This window comes from Alexandromys fortis, unplaced genomic scaffold (genome assembly GCF_014885135.2).
Source record: "Alexandromys fortis isolate MF-2015 unplaced genomic scaffold, M_Fortis_MF-2015_v1.1 scaffold_37, whole genome shotgun sequence".
Classification (NCBI taxonomy): domain Eukaryota; kingdom Metazoa; phylum Chordata; class Mammalia; order Rodentia; family Cricetidae; genus Alexandromys; species Alexandromys fortis.
This window is the reverse complement of record NW_026067914.1, coordinates 2668556-2685558: the sequence shown is the minus strand read 5'-3', so window position 1 is coordinate 2685558 and position 17003 is coordinate 2668556. Positions and strand designations below refer to the sequence as shown.

The 17003-nt window shown below is 44.2% G+C and overlaps 1 protein-coding gene across 1 annotated transcript in view; it reads left to right on the top strand.

Annotated features, from left to right (window-relative positions):
* Positions 1-15236, top strand: part of Osmr (oncostatin M receptor) — a 52770-nt gene extending 37534 nt beyond the window's left edge. The window contains exons 13-18 of the mRNA XM_050138940.1: positions 903-1007; positions 2897-3070; positions 4508-4672; positions 9846-9927; positions 10572-10644; positions 11584-15236. Of these exons, the coding sequence (XP_049994897.1) occupies positions 903-1007; positions 2897-3070; positions 4508-4672; positions 9846-9927; positions 10572-10644; positions 11584-12141 (1157 nt within the window). The 3' untranslated portion in view covers positions 12142-15236. The remainder of the gene's footprint in view (positions 1-902; positions 1008-2896; positions 3071-4507; positions 4673-9845; positions 9928-10571; positions 10645-11583) is intronic.
* Positions 15237-17003: the final 1767 nt, after the last annotated feature.

The following is a 17003-nucleotide window of genomic DNA, read 5'->3' as shown; positions in this document are numbered from 1 at the left end:
TGGGGCTGATCTAGTGGGAGCTCACCAAGGCCAGCTGGACTGTGACTGAAAAAGCATGGGATAAAACCGGACTCTGAACATGGCGAACAATGAGGGCTGATGAGAAGCCAAGGACAATGGCATGGGGTTTTGATCCTACTTCATGTTCTGGCTTTGTGGGAGCCTAGCCAGTTTGGATGTTCACCTTCCTAGTCATGGACGGAGTGGGGAGGACCTTGGACTTTCCACAGGGCAGGGAACCCTGACTGCTCTTTGGATTGGAGAGGGGGGGTGAGAGGAGTGGGGGGAGGGGGAGAAGGGTGGGAGGATGGGGAGAGAAATGAGAGGCTGGGAGGAGGTGGAAACTTTTTTTTTCCTCTTCTCAATAAAAAAATAAAATAAAATAATAATAAAAAAAAAGAACTTTGCAGCCAGACTTCAGGGCTACAGGGGAAAGAGGAAGAAAGGAAGGGAAAAGCAGGCTTTCCAGATTCTGAGTTTTAGCGGGAGGATGGCAGGTAAATACTGTCAGGATTTTCTATGTCAAATGTCAAATGTTGGAGTAGGTGTTGAGTCTGGCTGCTTCTGTACCACCTCTATGCGCACAGGTGAGCCCAGGCTGAGGATCCTGGCTCCAGAGTGAAGGACAGTCTTATGGAACTTTCCAGACAGCACTGTGTTCACAACATGGAAGATTCTGAGGCCTAGTAGAAGGAGGAAAATAGTAGAGGGAAAAAGGAAAGATCTTGAAAAAGAAACTACTAGAGGAGTGCTCACTCGGTGGTCATCCTCTCTACTGGAGGAGTGCTCACTCAGTGGTCATCCTCTCTCCTAGAGGAGTGCTCACTCAGTGGTCAGCCTTTCTTCCCAACTCAGATGACGTCATTCTGTCTTGCTAAAAACCCTTGCCTTCTCTCCTCCAGATGCTTTTAAACCAGGGGTCCGTTACAACTTCAGAATTTTTGAAAGATCTTTGCAGCAAGATGCCCAGCTAATAGGGAGACAAACAGGATACACGCAGGAACAGGGTAAGTAGACAGCATTTGCAGGCCTCGTGGAGAGTTCTTTCTTCTGAGCCACCCGCATACTCATAGCTTTGCATTTGGAAGACTCCCTCCCCAAGCTTAATTTTATGGTCCCACTTATTTTAGAAATTACATTAAATTTTTAAAACCCTATAAATGAAACATCTTCATTAAAGGTGATTTATGAAATGCTACATGAAAGACGATGTAGTTATTGCTAATTTTAACACCCTAAAGGCCAATATCCACTTAGTGTTTTATTATATACTGATACCCACTTCTCTATATGGATAAATGCTTTTAAATACAAATGGGATCTCACTCTACAAAGTCTGTTAACTGCTTTTCTTGATTAACGCCACAAAATACTAACTGCCCACAGTGCTCCTTCTGTGATTGGAAAGTAAACCCTCTCTGCGTGTGCCACGTCATACACAGGTGTATCATCAGACAATTTAGGATGATTACAGAGACTTTTCACTGAGAAACTGTAAATTTTATCTCCAAACATCTTGTAGCTCCAAGTTGTAAACCTCTCTTTTTGTGTCCATACTTTTGTGCCAGTCTGAATTGCTTTCATTTTAGCTAAGTCTTTGCCTGTATCCATAAGTGTGTGTATTTATGTGCATGTGTGTGTGTGTGTGTGTGTGTGTGTGTGCACATACATGTGTGCAGGTACAGATCAAGTGGAGGCCAAACAGTGCCTCTATCATTCTTCGGGTGCCATATACCAAGCTTTTTGCATCTATCCCTCACTGGCCCCGAGCTCATCAAGTAGGCTACACTGATTGGCCAGCAAGCCCCAGGCATCAACCTGTCTCCCCCCCTACACATCCTGGGATTTCAAGCAAACACCACCACTCTCAGCTTTTTTCATGTGTTCAAACTCAGGCTCTCATGCTTAAAAGGCAAACACTTAGCAAGTGAGGTATCACCTCATGCTGGCAATGATGGTTTTTAAATGAATCCTAGGAGCAGAATCCTGGGGTCAAAGGACTTAGGCTTCTGAAATAAGCTTCTCATTTCTTGTAGAATTGCTGTGAAATCAGTTTCTCTGAGTATTACCCCATCTTACCACCAGAATGAGGCTGCTCACTCTCCCCACTGGAATGCTTGGCATTCAAGTCTCTGGATGCTGAAGATTTTGGTTGTCTCAGCAATTAGACTGACTCTAAAATTCTTCATTTGGGAGAGCTGATCCAGTATTCACGGCTAGTGGAGAGAAAAGGAGGAGGCATGACATTTGTGAGTGTATCTCTGTGCAGACAGTATGCGAAAATGTGCATGCGTGCATATGTGTGTGTGCATGTGTGCGTGTGTGCATGTATGTGTATGCATTGTGTGCTTGTGTGCATTGTGTGCGTGTATGTGTGTGTGTGCGTGTGTGCATGTATGTGTGTGTGGCCACGTGAGTGAAGAGGCCAGGATTCACCCGGTGCATTCCCAGAGTGTCTGATAACATGCATTACCTTGTCCTGATAACCAGATTCTTCAAATCCCCCTCACATCTTTGAACCCATCTTGTCTCTCCTGCTCCTTCCTCTTCATATCTGTACATTCTCTGATTCAGAAAATACTGTTGAAACTTCACGGACAGAATCAAGACCTTTATTTTCCCTCCCCTCTCCCATGACGTCTCTACAAATTATTTACTCTTTCTGGGTATTTAGGTCTTCATCTATGAAAGGTTTGAAGGAGACAATTACCCAACTCTTCCCAGTTCTCTTAACCATGTCTAGGTCTTCTTTTCGGGGGGTGGGGGGAGGGAAGACAAGACTCCTTAACTTGACACAAGCTCTTAGTGTCCAGAACTGCCTGTGGTCTGTTTAGTTTACATACGTGCTCTGAGACCCCAAATCATAACGTGTTCTTATCCCATCTTCCTTTCCTAGTTCCTCTGGAGAACCCAAAAGTGAGCGTTAGTAACTCCACCTCCAATTCCTTCATTCTGAACTGGCCGGCTTATGCCAGCGACTTCCAGTCTGCTTTTATAAAAGGCTACCGTGTGTACTTGAAATCCAAGGACATGCAGTGTCAGTCAAAAGGGAGAAGGACGATTCTTCCAGGTGATGCTTGCTTTTGTTCACCTAGGCTCATAGCACTGTTCAGAAAGCAATGAAATTGATGCTGAGTCTGAGCCCTCACGTGACTGGGCTAGGATAGTGACCAGGCTAGAGACCAGGCCATGTTCTCCCCATGTCATTTTAGAATCAATAGGCAAACAAAGGGGGGTATGAGTGTCGGAAGAGACTGAGAATCTTGGGTAGAGGAAAGGCAGAGATGAGTTATTATCTAGAAGCAGAAGAAGAAAGATGAGAATGCCTTACTGAATAAGGGTACCAAGCCACATGACTAAACATAGACAAGAATTATGGGTTAACTTAAAGTATAAGAGCTAGTTAATAATAAGCCTGAGCTAATAGGTCAACTATAAGCCTCTGTGTGTTTCTTTGGAAATGAACAGGGTCAGATGTGGTCAGGGTGGCCGTGCAGTAGGTGTGCATGGGCACAGTAGCCACGGGAAGCTGCAGTAGCTGCATGTGGTAGCTACACGAGGAGTTAGCAGCAAGCCGCTGGGACCACGGGAGCCACCCACAGAAAGCTGGGGTGGGTGAACAGGAAGTTGTGAGCAGATGGGTGGGGTGCTAGTTTTTCTCCTGAACTCAGGTTGCTAGGTTTTGGTCCAGTTCTGGCCTTTGTGGCTAAAAAGCCTCAGGCAAATGGCTTTTTCATGAAGTCATACCCCAAACATTGGGCATTAAATGTAGCATGAAAAATAAAAATCCAGAAACATATATTGGGGTTCAACCTGAAGACCAGAAAAGCAAAGCAGTCAGTCACTGGCTCTTACCTCTACCTTGGTTTGAAATGGCGATCCTGCCTCCAGGAATCTCGGAATGAGACTGAGCCTGAAACCTGTCTCCTCCGGTCTTACATTCCAATCTAGTGCTGGGATTAATGGCGTACACCACTACCACCGGGTTACTATGACAAACTAGTTTAGCTGCTGGGATTAAAGGTGTGTGCCACCACTGCCTGGTCTGTATGGCTGATCAGTGCAGCTGTTTTACTCTCCGATCTTCAGGCAAGCTTTATTTATTAAAATACAAATGAAATATTCCTACAAGAGGTTGGGATATTCCCAGCATCCTCCACGCAGCATCCAGTCACTGATGCTGATGGTTCCAAGACAGCTGGGGCATCTGTGCCCAGCTTTCCTACGACGTCTCTGCCACAGGCTTTCCCCTCTTTTTTTTGTAATAAGTCGGGGTTCCATTTATCCCAGACTGGCTTGAACTCACTATGTAACTGAAGATGACCTTGAACTGCCCTTCCTGCTGGGATCACAGACCTGTGTCGTCCTGTCCAGTGTGGGTGGTGTTGGGGATTAAACCCAGGGCCCATGCATGCTAGGCAAGGACTCCACTAATTGACCACACACAGGCTTTCTCCTACACTCTTCATAAGATTTTGTTGACAACAACGCTGGTTTTCAATCACAGATAAAGTGCTCTGTGAATATGACATCGAAGACCCCGAGCAGAAGACATTCACGGTGGAAAACCTTCGGCCAGAATCGATCTATGAGTATTTGGTCGTTCCATACACCAGTGCTGGCCTGGGTCCCAATGAAACATTTGCACAGGTCACGACTCCGGATGAGAACTGTGAGTTTCTCCAAATCCAATGTTTCCCTCAAGATTGAGTTCCTGTGCCTTGTCTAGATCAGCAAGTTTCAATGATTTCTTCTCCCCAACCCTTCCTCCTCCACACGTAAGTGTTATCCAGAACCCCTGGGAAAAGCGGCAGTAACCTGACCAATTATGTTCTAGAACCTTCTTCTCATCTTGCTCGCCGACCCAGGATGTCTGTCTCTAGGAGTTAGTCTCGGGGTGACTTGAAAATCACAGCGTGTTTTAGAGTTGACATCAGGAGATCTGGCAGCTTCTCTCCCCAGCGTGGCTGGTCGTGGGCTGCCTCCTGCCTCAGCCTTGCTTCTGCCTGGTTTTTCTGGACTGACTGGTGGCTTTTTGCTCTTCTAGGGTCTGAGGGTAGCTCGAGTCTGGCGGTAGATGGGGCTGGTACATCACCAGCTCTGTGGTAGTGAATTCTGTTGGGGAAGGGGTCAAATGAAGAGATATGTTCTTCTAACTAAAATGCGTTTGACTTGAGAGGTAGAGGAAGGAAAGAGGAAGGGACATGGTAGGAGCTGCATTTCCATCTCAGTCTCTGGCAAGCACTGATAGAAGGTGGAGAGAGAGTGTATCTGATAGAGGACTCGGAGGAGAATGTCTTGGGATGACTCTCCTTAGAGAAGCCCACACCAACATTCTGGAGAGTCTCTTACTTTCTTCCTGAATGCCTTTCTTTCTTTTCTTCCCAACGCTTAAAGTTGATGATAAAGTCACCTGAAAAGCTTCAACTCTGCTTCAATTGGCTCGTGCTGAAATTCTTTTCGGGTGTGAAATCAAGACCCACCTCTGAGGGGTCCTTCAGGATGAAGGGAAGTCTCGCTGGAGGCGCTTCTAGGCTCCCTCTGGCTGCACCACAATTGCCAGCAGGATTTGGAGCTTTTGACGAGTGTGTGTGCTGGCAGGGTGGGGGTGGGGTTCCACTAAAGAATCCACAGAAGAGCCAGGCCGAAGAGACCTTGAAGACACTAGTCTTAGGAATGAGATAGGTTCAAGCTGGAAATTCCCAGCATCCTCCACGCAGCATCCAGTCACTGAAACCCGAGTTGTTAAGATGGGATGGCCACACTAGTTTACGATGGTAGGCCTGGGATGCCCTGATTGGTATCACAGACACATACAGCTACAGACGGTAGTGATAACTGCCTGAGAGACTAAAACATGATCTGATGTCTCCATACCTATGTTCAGACTTCAAATCAGATTAAGATTTGAGTCAATGGTTTATGGTATGTGAGCACTGTTGTCACTTTGAAGTAATTTCGGTGATTTTTTTGTTGTTGTTGTTGTTTTGTTTTTGTTCATTTGTTTGTTTTTGAGATTGGGGTATCATGTAGCCCAGGATACATAGCTAAGGATGAACTTGAATTCATGATCCTCTGTCTCCGCCTCCCTAGTGCTGGAATTGTGGACATGCTTTGCCATGACCAACTCTTAGTGTTTTGATTTTTTTTCTGTATTAATTTTTTTCTACACTTTGAATTTATTTGATTTGTGCACACACATTTGCATATACATGTACACAAACTGATAACTTCGTATTTTCAAGATTTTATTAATCTCTGTGGTAAGCCTTATGACCTGAGCTTTATTGGTGATATTGATTGTTATTAATAAGAAAGTATTTCAGTTATTCACAACTTCCCTGACAGACACTTTGTGCATTTTAAAATAGAACGTTATGTGATTCTAACTGCACCTCAGTCCTTGTTAAATGGGAATGGGAAAAACATTTGCTAGGAGACGACTGGTTTGACAAAACAATAAAGATGAACAAAAATATTTTTAAAATGCAATGTTGAAATTGCGTAGCAGTTTTGCTCATTTTGTGGTATCTTTTAACAACAGGACCCTTTCTTTGTGAGTTGGTACTTTCTCTTTGGACAATGGCTAGTTTACTAAATAAAGACAGAGAGGTCAGGAAGTCTGCTTCGAGACCTCCCGGGTCTGCTATCTTTCTGCCTCTGCTTCTGGACATTTGGAACTATGTTTGCTCTGGATTTAACAAGCACACTGGCTTCAGGTGTTTCCCTACCAAATGCTGGCTCCACTTAAGATTCCTTTGGGTTGATGAGGTCTAGAAGTAGGACAAGCTCAGAAGAAGGTATTCCTTGCATTTTGATCTTTTTCCTAGGCTGGTGAAATGCTGGATGGTGGCACAAGCCGCAGCTCCAACAGCCAGGGCCATTCTGAGGGGGCCCAGTGGCAGTCTGCGCAGCTGCTGTGAATCCAGGCTGTTATAGGCTGGGTGCATGGGCTGCATCTTCTGTAGCACTTAGAACTCAGGTCTGTTTGTCAGGATGTAGGTCTGCGAGCACCTTTGCAGCCCTCAGTATAGAAGGAGGTTATGTTCTGAAGGTTTGTTTTCAAAACTGACGTCAAAGTAATTGAACTGAAACAAATGGAAAAAAAATCTAATCCTCTCTCTCTCTCTCTCTCTCTCTCTCTCTCTCTCTCTCCTCCCCTACCTCCTCACACACACAGGTTAAATACGTTAAATTTGAAATTCCACATTTCAAATTCCAAATCAAGGCATTTTGAGGGACACATGCCACAGAAGAAAACTTAACTTCTGGCCACGTGTAATGGGACACTGGACATACTGTATCAAATTACCTTCAGGCTGCACAATGCAGATGAATCTTGTATGGATTTTGTAATTAGACTCTCTTCATACATCGTACCATGAATATGCAAATATTCCCCAGTTCAAAGCAATCTGAAATGCTAAAAATCTCTGGCTCCAAGCATTTCTGATAATAGATACTTGTCCTCTGTTTATTCTCCAATAAAAATACATAAATCCATACTTTTACCAAATTTCAAAACTGAGTGTTTTAACACTTAAAGGGCTGGTCTTGAGAACAAGAATCTGCACCACAATAGTGTGGGTCTCTACCCAGGACAGTATCCCTTCCAAAACTCAGGCACTACCCAACACTCATTGCCCAAACCAACACCCAGTATCCCCAAACCTACACCCAGTGTCCCCAAATGAACATCAGTGTCCCCAAATGAACATCCAGTGTCCCCAAACCTACACCAAGTATCCCAAACCAACATTCAGTGTCCCCAAACTAACACCCAGTCTCCCAAAGCCTACATCTAGTGTCCCAACCCAATATCTAGTGTCTCCAAACCTCCACCCAGTGTCCCCAAACCAATACTCACTCAACATCCCCAAACTAACACCCAGTATCCCCAAACTAGCACCCAATGCCCCAAACCAACACCCAGTGTCCCCAAACCAACACTCACTCAGCATCCCCAAACTAACACCCAGTATCCGCAAACTAGCACCCAATGCCCCAAATCAACACCCAGTGTCCCCAAACCAAGTTATTTTTTCTCTTGCTGTGAGTCCCGGGCGAGGAATGAGAAGGGCAGGAGAGGCCCACACATAGAACAGGACCATGTGTCCGTGGACACTGTCCTCGGAGCCTTCCTAGACATTTGCTCAGGAATTTGCTTACATGTGGCTGAGTGACTGATTAGTTGAGCTGAAACAAGGAGAGTATTTTAGAAAATAGTCATGTTGGATACATTTGAGAAATAAAGCGGGTTATTAAAGACTAAGATGAACATGAGTAATTTAATGTAAGACTAACTAGGAGTCTCGTCTCAATGTCCAGTCTGCAGCCCACAAGTCACATGTATAGTTGGCTGGTTTTTCTTTCTTTTTTTTCTTTCACTCTTTGGGAACCCTCCACACAGCTCCCAAATAAATACATTTAGATTTAATCTTATTTATGAATGCCCAGCCTTAGCTTGGCTTGTTTCTAGCCAGCTTTTCCAACTTAAATTATCCCAGCTACCTTTGGCCTCTGGGCTTTTACTTTTCCTTATTCTGCATCTCTTCCTTTCCTTCTTATTCTCTGGTTGGCTGTGTGGATAGGTGGTTGGCCCCTGGCATCCTCCTCTCCTTTTCTCATTTCTCCCTTTCTTTTGTCTTTGGAATTTTATCTCTCCTATTTATTCTCTCTCCCAGCTTGCCCTGCCTATCCTTTCTTCTGCCTTGCTGTTGGCTGTTCAGTTCTTTATTAGACCAATCAGGTGTGTTAAGCAGGCAAAGTAACACAGCTTCACAGTGTCAAACAAATACAAACATAAAAAAGGCAACACACCTTTGCATCATTAAACTAATATCCCACAGCATAAACGAATGTAACACATCTCGAGTTTTCCACAACGCATATGTTCTCCAGGACATTTCCAAATGTAGCCCAATTTACTTAAAATATTATGACTTTTTAATGTGGGGGTTTTCTTGGTAATTTCAAAAAAAAATAGTTCCTGAGTATGAACTTTGTAGGTGACAGTGTTGTCACAATATCAAAAGGTAGGACCTCCTGAACTCAGCCAGTTTTTAATGGATGATAAGCAGCCCTAGAACCTCAGTGGCAAACAAGTATTGGTCTTCTGATCAGGAGTCTCGCATCAGCATGATTTGGCTGTCTGGGTCACCCTGACTTCCAGGCTTGTGTCTGAGGCAGGAATAGTTCATATAAAGTCACGTGCACGGTGGTTTCAGGGCAGCAGTACCCTGGGTATGTTCTTTCCATGGTGAAAGAAGAGAATGACTACGTAAGCATAATTCAGCCCCTGCCTGGGCCACAGCTCTGACTCATTGATCAGCATACCAGCTGATCCCCCAGGCAGGAACCTACCACAGAGCTAGGGTGGGGAGTGAGCGACTGGGCAGTCTTGCTCTATTCGGTCAGACTTGATGAGTTTGAACTGTGGAGCGCTGGCTGACCGCAAAAGGCTCCCTGCAGTGATTATTGTCCCATGCAACCCAGGCGGGCCTTGAACTTACTATGTTGTGGAAGGTGACTTTGAACTCCTGGGTGTTAGGAGTGTTAAAGTATGCACCACTATATCTATCTTAATTGGTCTTTTTCCTTCTGAGTCAGGCAGAAGTCAGAATAAATTTTCCCTGTAAGTTTCACTCAGTTAAATTTCTATCAGTCTACTAAGTAAGACCTATTTATTTGTGAAAAGTGATTTTTCAGAATTAAACCCATTTTCAAAACTCCTATTGACTCTTGCATAAATACATATATTGAAGGAGCAGTAAACATGGAAAGAGCCTCACACTCATCACCGTTTATTCTTTGCGGAAACGATTCCTTCCCTTTGTCTTCTTTAGCCCACAGGCTGCTGCAGATCATATTACCCATGACCCTCTGCGTCCTGTTCATCATCATCGTGTGCTACTGGAAAAGCCAGTGGTAAGTGCGGAGGAAGCCTTTATCCCAAAGCTAAAAGTAAACCGTGAGCTACGAATGGTATGGGAAAATGTGGAGAAAGAACGATGAAAGCGGGGGCTAAAGAAATGTAGGCGAGCATATGTAATGCAGTTGACAGTTGTGCCTTCGGGGCTAGCAGGCGGGGAAAAGAACCACTTCAAAAGTTCCTCTGTGGGGGCTGGAGAGATGGCTCAGTGGTTAAGAGCACTGGCTGCTCTTCCAAAGGTCCTGAGTTCAATTCCCAGCAACCACATGGTGGCTCACAACCATCTGTAATGAGGTCTGGTGCCCTCTTCTGGCCTGCAGGGATACACACAGATAGAATATTGTATACATAATAAATAAATAAATTAATTAATTAATTAATTAATTAAAAAAAAAGTTCCTCTGTGGCGGTCACTACTATTTGTGCCACCTTATGCTTGGCAGCTTTCTACATGCTTTCTCTGAATGAGCCATGGAGTGTCTGCAGTGAGACTGTAGGTACCGTAGTTATCTGCATGCAGCCCAGGATATGGTAATAAAAGCAAGAAACTGTTAAGTTGTTTGCTTCATAAAGGATACTCCGGAGCTCTCACTCCTAATTCCATTGAATTGCTCATCCAGCCTGAATTTCACTGTTCTAGGGTGAAGGAGAAGTGCTACCCTGACATTCCGAATCCATACAAGAGCAGCATCCTGTCACTGATAAAATCCAAGGTAAATGCGGGGATGTTGTATGTGTAACATGTGAAGGACTAATCCAGCCGGGCACGGGGACACCCGTTTGCCATCCCTACCTTTGTGAGGTTAAGGGTAAGGGGATCCTTATGAGTTTGAGGCCAGTCTGGCTTATATAGTTATATAGTTAGTTCTAATCCTCCCATGCTACATAGTGAGATTCTCTTAAAAATAAAGTGTGTTTGTATATGTGTGTGTGTGTGAGAGAGAGAGAGAGAGACAGAGACAGAGACAGAGAGAGGAGAGAGAGAGAGAGAGAGAGAGAGAGAGAGAGAGAGGAGAGAAAGAGAGAGGAGAGAGAGACAGGCAGGCAGAGAGCGAGAGCGAGAGCGAGAGCGAGAGCGAGAGCGAGAGCGAGAGCGAGAGCGAGAGAGAGAGAGAGAGAGAGAGGAGAGAAAGAGAGAGGAGAGAGAGACAGACAGGCAGAGAGAGAGAGAGAGAGAGAGAGAGAGAGAGAGAGAGAGAGAGAGAGAGAGATATCAAATTTTGTGTTTGGGGCTTCACTGATCAAGTTTTCTTATACCTCTTCAGGAAAAGATAATAAATTACAGACATACACACAGCCGTGAGACAGGCAGTTGGACGAACGAGGGTTTAGTTCAGTCACAGAGTGCTTGCTCGCCTAGCATGGGTGAGGCCCTGGTTTTGTTCCCAACATAGGCCAAACAAACGTGATTGAGTCTTGCTCATCGTGGGCTACCAGAAGCCAGTGGTGAGAGGGGAAGGCTCCATCCGACTGGGAGTTGGACAAGCACTCTTAGGATAGAAATGATCTGTCCTGTCCTGGTGAATCCTCTGCCTGTTGTCACACCATGTGGCCAGGAAGGAAGGGGAAGCTCTCGGTGCACACACCATACATGGTCCATTTGGCTAGTCCCACAAGTGCACTAATATTACATGTGCTTGATTCCTTTGCAGAAGAACCCGCACTTAATAATGCATGTCAAAGACTGCATTCCAGACGTCCTTGAAGTCATAAACAAGGTAGAAGGCCCCAAGACACAGCGCATAGGCTCTGGGAAAGCACACGCTGAAGACGTACCCAGTAAGCCTCTCTCTGTGCCAACAGAAAACAGTTCCTCTGGCCCCATGCCCTGCGTCTTCTTTGAGAATTTTACTTACGATCAGTCAGCTTTTGACGCTGGTTCCCATGGCCTCGTTCCAGGACCCCTGCAAGACACACCACTTCAACTTGGACTATTGACCCCACCTGACAAGTTACTAAATGTTCTAGGGAAAGACTACATGAAGTCCCTGGCAGAAAGCCCGACGGAAGAAACTAGCTTGATCTATGTGTCTCAGTTGGCTTCACCCATGTGTGGAGACAAGGACAACCTTGCCACAAATCCACCCATGCCAGTGCACTGTTCGGAGTATAAAATGCAAATGGCTGTTCCAGGGAGACTCGCCTCACCTCCTCTGAGTGAGAATAACATCCCCACCTCAAGGACCCTTTCAGGTCAAGGTGAACAGTAAAGCTACCCACCACCAACCCAGTTAATACACTATAGGCACTTTTGGGGATGTGGCTGGTACTGTGCCAACACCACATGCCCTGGCCCCTGACCCCAGGAGCATCCGCTATCTGCAGCACTAATTTAGTCTGACAGACTCAAGACCAGAGCTATACAGCCTGGCATTTGCCCTGAAGGCTTCCTTAGAAATGGCGCATGATGACCTTGTTATTATTTGTTTCGGGCTCACCCTTATCACAGCACCCCTGACGTTGACGTAGGACACTCATGAGAGTTCACAGACCCTGTCTACTCAAGACCACACAAAGTGGCCGTGGTTCTTGGATTTTGGTTCGCAGTGAGAAAACATCTTCATGTCAACTTGAGCTGATGTTGAGTATTTCCAGAGTAAAGCGGCTGGATCAAATGTCTCGATTAATGCCACAAGAGAAGATTTATTACTTTTATTGTGTAGGCTCAACACATTTAATGGAAAGGTTACAAGCTAGATATTTGCCTTACCTTGGAATAAGAATTCGTAGTCACTGATAAAGCAAAATTAACACTGTTGGTGCCTACACTGACCTAACAGGTAGGGCATACAAATGGGACAGGAAGAGGCTACACAGGTCTCCTGCTGTGAAGCTTACTATAATAAAACAGGATTGCAAAGAGCTCCAGACTCAGTGTCCAGTGACAGCAGCCTGTTCCGTAGACTCCAGTCTTCCTCCTTAATTTTTGACTACCTCGAAATAGAAAAAGACATTTCACTGAGTGATTCCTTTCATATTTAATGCCTCCATCCCAAAGTTGTATCTACATGACCTATTTCCACACATTGTCTGCTTCAAGAGAATTCTGACTCACTTAACATTCCTGTCTAAAGTCTCAGTGTTGGGTATAATTTAGATCTAACTTTGAAATATCCCATGGACTTTGAAGTTAGTTCAGCGTTGGCCCCGAAGCATGTCCTTTGAGACGATGTACTGGGTTCTAACTGTGGGCCCCACGTCAGGATCCAACCCACTCCAGGAAGAATGTGTATAAACTCATACCGATTTTTATTTGTTATTCCTTAAATACAGTATTAGAAATTTCCATAGCACTTACACACATATGGTATTAGGACATGGCACACAAGAATACCCGCTATACACAAATATTTTTAGGTAAAGCATGAACACCCATGGATCTTGGTAGCACCATAGCTCCTGTAAACCATGTCTGGAAGGGGCTATATGAAATAGCCAGACACACAAAGGAGTTCAATACCTTAGTTTCTTCCTCTTGAAACTTGTCACATTGTAAAATAAAACAAAGAGAGGTTCCTTTCGACTTGCTTGCTGTGAATACGGTGAGAAGGACGACTTTGTGCACACGCATGGGTGTTACCAGTACTATAGCCATATCCATGTGGTATGTGGTCTCAGAACATAGTAACACCAATCATGAATGTTCTGCTAAAGCAGTCCAATCTTTTCTTTACATCTAACCAAGCCTTTTGATAGAGAAAATGTTTTGGACCTAACCTGGTCCCAGGCGGTATCTTGAACAGCCTACTTGGGAGACGACTTTGGTCAGTCCTGCCGAAACCCTGTCTATGATTTTCTGTCAATGTATTCCCTGCTGGACATTTGTACCCAGAAATGTTAATGACATTGATGTCTAAATGTTTTCCTTCATTTTGATTTTATTTAAAAAAGATTCCACAAAACATGCTCGTTCAGTCCCAGTCCAGCTGGATTTGGTGAGCTCCCATTAGATCAGGCACTGTCTCAGTGGGTGGACCAACCCCTCATGGTCCAGACTTCCTTGTTCATCCTCTCCCTCCTCCTGCCCTTCAACTGGACCTTGGGAACTCAGTCCATTGCTCTGATGAGGGTCTTTCTCTCTATCTCCATCCGTCGCCGCATGAAGATTCTACGAGATAAACATCAGTGTGATAGTGGGGCAAGGACAGTTCAGGCACCCTCTGCTCTGCTGCCCAAGGACCTAGCTGGAGACATCCCCATGGACACCTGGGATCCCCTCTAGAGCCAAGTCTCTTGCCAGCCCTAAAATGGCTCCCTTAATGTAGATATCGTGTTCTTTGCTCCTATATCTGCCTTTCCTCCATCTTCACCCTCCCACTCCCCCAAACTCTCGCCAGTCTTTCCCTTCTCCCTTCCCTCTCCCCCTCTCCCCTTCCCTCAACCTTACTCCCATCCCTACCCCCACCCCCATGCTCCCAACTTTTGCCTGGCAATCTTGTTTGCTTCCAATTTCTAGGAGGATCTATGTTTTTCTTTGGGTTCACCTTGTCATTTGGCTTCTCTAAGGCTTGTGAACTATAGGCTTAATGTCCTTGGTTTATGGCTAGAGTCCACTAATAAGTGAGTACATACCATATTCATCTTTTTGGGTCTGGGTTATCTCACTCAGGATAGTGTTTTCTATTTCCATCCAGTTGCATGCAAAATCCAAGATATCATTGTTTTTTACTGCTGAGTAGTACTCTAATGCATATATATTCCACACTTTCTTTATCCATTCTTCCATTGAGTGGCATCTAGGTTGTTTCCTGGTTCTGGCTATTAAAATAATGCTGCTATGAACATAGCTGAACAAATGATTTTGTAGTATGATTGGGCATCGCTTGGGTATATTCCCAAGAGTGGTATTGCTAGATCCTGAGGTAGGTTGATTCCCAATTTCTTGAGAGCTGGACAGGGACTGAAAGAGCATGTGATCAAACCGGACTCTCTGATTGTGGCTGGCAAAGGGGGCTGACTCAGAAGCCATTGATAAAGGCACTGGGACTTGTTTTTACAGCATGTTCTGGCTTTTTGGGACCCTAGTCTATATGAATGCACAGCTTCCCAGGCCTGGATGTAGGGAGGAGGGCCTTGAACTTCCCACAGGGCAGGGTTCCCTGCCCTCTCTCAAGCAGGGAGGGGGAGGGAGGAGGATGAGTGGGGGAGCAGGAGGGAATTGGGAGGAGGGAAGTGTAAATTTTTGAATGGAAAAAAATGGATTAGAACCTCGAGCAAAAAAAATAAAAAGGATCCACAAAACATTCAAGTTATCTTTACTGTTTCTATAAGGCTGACTGTTGATATTAAAAGATATTAATGACCAGTGATTGTTAGGACCTGTTATTTCGGCTTTGCTGTTGTTGGTGGTAATGTGTGTGTCCGTGTTTCCCTTCTTTGGGATTTGCTGGTGTAAGATTGCCTGTTTTTGCTAGCGTCTTTGAATTTGAGTTTTCCTTCTAGTACTTTCTGTAGGGCTAAATTTGTGGATATTGTCTAAATCTGGTTTTGTCATGGAATATCTTATTTTTTCAGTCTATGGTGATTGAAAGCTTTGCTGGGTATAGTCTGGGTTGGTATCCAAGGACCCTTAAGTCTGCAGAACATCTATCCAGGACCTTCTGACTTTGTTTCCTATTGAGAAGTCAGGTATAATTGTGATATGTCTGCCTTTATATGTTACTTGGCCTTTTTCTTTTGCAGCTCTTATTTTTTTTATTCTGTATGTTTAGTGTTTTGATTATTATGTGGTGAGGGGGACTTCATGTAGAAAAAGAACTGAATACCCATAGCAGTTCTTAGCTGGAGACATTATGATATTTGACCATAAACCACTATATATTCCAAGGCCACATAAACAAAATCATATGCTATGAGCACAAAAAGAGATGACCAGACTATTGAGATGTGGCAGACAACTCGAAAGCAAACCTACACAGCTACAGCCACCAAGTATTTGAAATTCTGGAACTGCAGAAGACATTAACAAAACACTTCAAGATATAGGCATTAGCAAACACTTTCGGAAAAGGACTCTGAAGGCCAGAGGAGATAAATCTAAGAATTGATAGACGGGATTGCATGGGTTAAATGCTCCTGCACAGCTATTAATCAGCAGAGAGACAGGAGAGTTTGAGAGAGGATTCCTGAACTCATCGGCCATAGCTTAATCATGATCTTAGTTCATCAACAAACCCCATCTCAAAAAAAAAAAAAAAAAAAGGTGATTTAGGTATTTGACCTTGGCTCGACATATTCAAACATATCTATGTACAGTGTGTGATTCTCATGGTTAATATCATTTACAAAGTGTGCATTTATAAGAACACCAAGTTGAATTAGACTTGGAGTTGCATCTATGAGCTGTTGGTTAAGCTTGCTTTGTCTCAAAGGGCTTAGAAGACATTGTATGGAGGGCTTCTTAAACCCTGAAAGATAAAATAGACATGAAAAGTCTTCAAAATTAGCAAACAAGATCATGAGTTATCTCCAATATGAAATATTAAGTGTAAGAAGTTGGCCTAGTGCCCCAAATAAGCACTAAGAAAATCAAAGGTGGGTGCCGGGAATTGAACCCAGGTCCTCTGAAAAAGAGCCAGTGCTCTTAACCACTGAGTTATCTCTACAGTTATTTGAATACTTTCATATGGTAAAGCTTAAAAAATACAAACTATTATTTTCTTATTCAGTTATGACAAATTAGGCATTCTTTTCATTTTACAATTTTGATAAAAACACAGTATAAGGTGAGAACAATGACACACTCATACATAGGTGTCTACAGGCCAAATATCTGAAACAAGGTTGCTTAAGGTGGGGAATATACTTTGGCAACTTTGACTTTCACTCTGGCTCTTTTCCTGTAGGGTGCTATTCTGCCTGATCAGGGCAATGTGGGAAGAGCTGAGCACCAGCAGGGCAATGTGGGAAGAGCTGAGCACCAGTCCACTTACACATCACTTTCTTACTATCTCAGGAAGTCCAAAGCTGCTCTAGCTAAAGACATTTCTATTTCCAAACCTTCACAATAATGATTACAAATTAAAAAGTAACTATGTCAGATAAGTTCTAGAGAATACCAAGGAAAACAATT